At 20.3% G+C, this 5,272-nt stretch overlaps 3 protein-coding genes across 3 annotated transcripts in view; all 3 read right to left on the bottom strand.

The window, feature by feature from the left end:
- LOC102675324 (ionotropic receptor 75a-like) overlaps positions 1 to 1,205 on the bottom strand; it is a 6,185-nt gene extending 4,980 nt beyond the window's left edge. The window contains exon 1 of the mRNA XM_031511998.1: positions 736 to 1,205. Within this exon, the coding sequence (XP_031367858.1) occupies positions 736 to 868 (133 nt within the window). The 5' untranslated portion in view covers positions 869 to 1,205. The remainder of the gene's footprint in view (positions 1 to 735) is intronic.
- A 1,140-nt stretch (positions 1,206 to 2,345) lies between these two features.
- LOC102675175 (ionotropic receptor 75a-like) lies at positions 2,346 to 4,833 on the bottom strand. The gene is made up of 5 exons (XM_031511999.1): positions 4,624 to 4,833; positions 3,975 to 4,189; positions 3,670 to 3,884; positions 3,065 to 3,333; positions 2,346 to 2,664 (listed from the first exon to the last, which is right to left on the bottom strand). The coding sequence occupies exons 1-5, from the start codon at positions 4,782 to 4,784 to the stop codon at positions 2,451 to 2,453; spliced, it is 1,074 nt and encodes a 357-aa protein (XP_031367859.1). The 5' UTR covers positions 4,785 to 4,833; the 3' UTR covers positions 2,346 to 2,450.
- A 277-nt stretch (positions 4,834 to 5,110) lies between these two features.
- Positions 5,111 to 5,272, bottom strand: part of LOC102677759 — a 961-nt gene continuing 799 nt past the window's right edge. Inside the window, exon 2 of the mRNA XM_006618789.2 lies at positions 5,111 to 5,272. Coding sequence (XP_006618852.1) covers positions 5,145 to 5,272 — 128 coding nt within the window. The 3' untranslated portion in view covers positions 5,111 to 5,144.

The raw sequence follows: 5,272 nt of genomic DNA, 5'->3' as shown, positions 1-5,272 counted from the left end.
TATTAAATTGATAAAAAGAAACAAAGAAAAAAAGAAATATTTTTATAATTATATATATATATATATATTAATTATTATATATATTAGAAGAATTTTATGCTAAATTGACATACTTACTAACATACATACTAATTGAATATTGTTATGTTTCCATTATGTTATTTTTTTAAAAAATAAACTAATGATATACAAGTGCAAATACAAATCCCACTTAACTTGAGACATTCTATTTATAATATATTCATATATTAATTTTTGTTGTCATTTATTATCAGTTTAGATTTTGATTTCTTTTATTCGAATTAGTCATTATCTAAGATTATATTATTCTTGTAAAATTTTTTGAAACAAAAAAAATGGAAATAATTTTAATTTTCAAATAATTAGAGAAATTATATTACATTTATATTAAATTATTTATAGAAATGCATTGATATTAATGAATATTTTTGAATATTTATTAAAATTAATTTATTCATCTTAATTTTAACTATTATATCATAATGATAAAAATATATATTTCCATTTAATTATATATATATTTCCATTAATATATATATATTCCAATAATATATATATTTCCATTAAAAATATTTCAATGATTTTTAAATCTCTGATATTTTTTCGTAAAAAATAAAATACATATATAATACTTAAGTTAGGTGAGGCATTGTATATATATATATATCTGTCTAATAGTTCAATTAGATATAATTAATAATTAATAATAATTACCTATTGTATCACCACAAGAAAATCCCACAACATTTCGCACTTTTTTATATAAAAAATAATCACGAATGAATATATGATCCTGTGCATTAGAGATTAAAAGAAATTGCAATAAAATAAAGAAAATAGGATGCATACTATTCCTTTTTTTAAACTTAAAACTTGTTCCCTAATACTAATCAAATACTTATCAAATTGAGTATCGTTAAATAATACCTTTCTATTATATTATTTCATTACGTTTTATGCATCGAATGCACGACGTATCATTTTGAATTCTGATATGAAAGACAAGTTAAATGATTTCGAGCAATTTGTCAAATTATTTGTGTCACGAAAAGTATTTGCAGAACATGATTAATCGATTATTCATTCAAGCGTCTTGTTTCCAGCACGACAGTTTCAATATCAAATAAACTAACGTCTTATGATCGATCGAATTTCTCATATATCGATTGCATAATATACTTACATTATTATTATTCATCTTTGCACTGTGTTTTATTAAATTCGATTCGAATGCTGCTTAAAAATGAATTAATGTAAGTTGAAGGAATAAAAATCTATTAATTTAAAAATTAATTATATAATTGAAGATAAATAGGTTTACAATTATTGCTCACTAAATCAATATAATTAATTAAATTTAAAATGTTGTCATATTTATTTCTAAATGATAACTAAATTTATTAAATTATTAAATTATTATTTTTAAATTACATTTGTGCATATAAAATATGAATAATGTGTAAAATAATTATGTGTCTTTGTAATTAAAATTCACAAATTTCATTTGCATATCATATTAAATATTTTATCTCTATTTTTTTTAATTATTTTTTTTCTATTTTCTGATCAAAAGTTGAATTCCATTAAAATTAAAATAAGGATTTTAATTTGATAAAATCTATTATTACTTTTTCAATACAGTTGAATGACTATAGAAATATAATTATATTTCTATAGAACTTACAGAAATTTGATAATTTGTGTCAATATTTATATATTGATACAATTATATTAATAGATTTATGTATAATTGAAATTAATTAATATATATATATATATATTATGATTTATGTTTAATAACTCTTTGATTATTAAAATGAATGTTTCCAATTCTATTTTAATATATTTTATATATAATTTTAGATTTAAATCTTACCTTTGATATATTATTAAAGATATTGTAGTATGAATTTATATGCAATTTATATATGAATTTATATTCTAATTACATTGTCCTTAATTATATGAAACATTTTCATTAGAATCATATAAATATAAATGACATTTTTTTAAAACTGCTATATAGACATAAATTAAAATAAATAATAATGAAAATTTTAAATCGAATTAATTTACATAATTAATAATTAAGTGCTTCCATGCTTATTCGAATGACAAATTAATTAATTAATAATTATATTATTAAAATAATTATATCGTAATTTTAAGAATTTTGAAAATGGTCTTTAGCTCATTCGCTAAAAGAATTGAAGTTTCTCAAAGTTTATTGATTTATTATTTTTATTATTTTTTATTATTTTTATTATTATTTAGATCCTCGTGAAGAAGAAAGATTTGAATTCTTGTCGATCAATTGGTTTTTTCCATTATGAAACTAGGAACTCTAAAAAAAAAATTTTATATTTAATAATAATATATTTCAATAATATGTATATTATATAAATTTCTTTAAAATAAAAATTTCGAATTCACCGTGTTGGAAAAAGACAGAAGATCATATTTTCAATAATGCAAATGAGAATCGATAGAATAATAGAGATGCACAAAAACATAAAAATCGGCGCAGCTTCATGAATCGATAGAGGTTCAGCAATAAGTAGGTTATTTGGACAAAAAGGTTTCCTAGCCGTCCATCGTATCAATTCACGTTTCTGGATACCCACATTATGAATTTTAGTTAAACTAAAAAAACAATTAATTTTCAAATTTTATTTTTAAATTATTCTCTTGAAACCGATGATTTCAAGTATTATAATTTAATTTTTTACTAATTAGTAAATGGACATATTTCGAAAAAAAAAATTATTAATTTGTCCTAAATTTAAATAAGTATAATGTTTCTCAATTTTTTAATAAGTTAATATGATATTTAATACAAAAAAAATTATTTTTAAATTTCTTATAAAAGCTATACAAAATGCAATTAAAACGATTTCAAAATATTGCTATAATTTTTTTTAATATTCTAATTAATATATATTCTTTTAATGTATAATAATTTCATTTCGTTTTAATTCAAGATATATCCATATACGCATAAATATATTACGATAAATCAATTAAGAATATATAACATTCATACCCTACTTTCATAAGTTCGGTAAAAGGACTGTGGTATCTTGCATAAAATGCGAGAATAGCACGGAATAAATGAACTTCCGTGAGTTCGCAAATACTTCGATGATTGAACGTGTGTTCGATGTATGGATAAGCAGAATCGGTCATCGTGTGATAAGCTAAATGACCCTCCGCCACACGATTAAGTCCCTCTTTCAGGGGCAAGTATTTATACGATTCTGGTATTTTCGTCCAACAATTGTCATAAAAGTATTTCACTTCCTTGTCTGATACCTACATATTAATTTTAAATAAATGTATTTGAAAGAAAAAAATATTGTTTAATCTGTCATGATCAATAATATTTAAAATTATAATAAGATATTCTTTGTAATAAAAATCATTATAAAATATTACAATTGCAGATAAGTTTTATTCCATTAGTAAAAATTTTTTTTTAGTAATTTTTTATTAACATTATTATAAATATCATATGCATTTATATTGCATCGTTTATTTTATTATTATATTTATAAAAATTTTTATATTTTCGTTTTTTAAAAAAATTGTTTCAATAAAATATATAATTTTCTTTTTTTTTTTCTTATTTTTTTTGGAAAAAAATATTACCTGAAGAAAAGAACGAATGTACGGCGTAGGTTCTACTGCAAGTTTCAAATTACTTTTTGCCAAATTAATTAAAGAATCGTTCATCTTCTCCTCCTTATTTTTCAAACGACTTGATACCACACTTGCAGAGTAATAATTCAAAATTAACAAACTAAAAAATAAGACTTGTAGAAGCGCGATCCGACTTGCGCAGCGAGTTGGAATAAATGCAGAACCTATGAAAGAATTTCGTTTTAAAAAATTTAATAAGCTTTCTTAATTGATTTTTTTCAAACGTATTATGAGTTTTTATTTTAATCCTATACCTTGTTGTGACAATGCTCCTATTGTGAGCAAAACAGAGAGACCGTAAATTTCTGTGGGGGTACAATTATTTTCTAATTTTAAAAAGATAATTAAAATTGTCGTTACGACTCCTATCATGGCAAGTATCACATACCATACTTTCACAGATAAGGGTTTTAGAAATTGACCTGGTTTAATTTTTGTTGAAGAAATTGTACGAAACAAGAAACACGATCTATGACAATGAAATATTAATATATTAAATTTCTTAAATCAATAAATATGACTTAAGAAATGATAAAAATTTTTATATTAAAATTTTTATATTTAAATGTGAATGAGTTATATTTAATTGTATAAAAATATATATTGAACATCAATATTATAAAAAATTAAAAAAAATAAAAATAATAGAAAAACATAAGAAATTTGAAGATCTAACGATTTAATATTTTTCTATTTTTTATATTATAATTCTATAGATTAGAAATATATCAAAATTAAAAAACTATAAATAAATAATATATTTTAAATAATTTTTTATCAAAATATTACATATTTTTAAAAACATATAAATAATATTATAATACTATAAATAAACATTGTCTATAACACTATAAATAAAAATGCGAAAGATGTGAAGTGAAAAAACTAGACAGTAGTATATACCGTATTGGCCAGACTGGTTTAATTATATCACCGTTATGTAGTCTGTCAACTTTCATCGCGACTGGGCTTGCTGAAAAATCTATTAGCTTTTTTTTAAAAGCTGCGAAAATAGGACCAGAGTTATCGAATCTTCTTTGAGCATTTATTTGTACAATTTCCATACTGTAAACCAATAAACAATAAATAAATTTCCAAAGATAAATCAATAAATAATAGGTATTTATCTCTATATTTATTTATAATAATTTAGTTAAAAAAAACACTTTAATTAAGTTAGATAAAAAAAAATTTTTAAATTTATTATTATGTTTACCTATATTAATAATTAATATAAAAAATGAATTGAATTAAAATTCAAAATTATTGATATAATTTGTAATTATTGATTATTTGTAACTTCTACTTTTAAAAAAACATATTTTATATTTGAAAATAATAAAAATTATTATATGTAATGACTGTTTTTAAGATAAAAAAAAATAAAACATTTTTATATTTAATGTTTACAAATTTATTAATTTTTACGTGAAATTAAAGATGTCAGACATGTGCTGCAGTAGTATATATAAAAATTTCGATCGACCATATTTCGATTTCATGCTATATTGTAACATCATATCGTGAAGTGACATATTTTTTGGTTTAAAAT

Source organism: Apis dorsata, unplaced genomic scaffold, assembly GCF_000469605.1.
Source record: "Apis dorsata unplaced genomic scaffold, Apis dorsata 1.3 scaffold_376, whole genome shotgun sequence".
Classification (NCBI taxonomy): Eukaryota; Metazoa; Arthropoda; class Insecta; order Hymenoptera; family Apidae; genus Apis; species Apis dorsata.
Note: the sequence above shows the minus strand (reverse complement) of the source record. Positions and strands in the feature narration are given on the sequence as shown.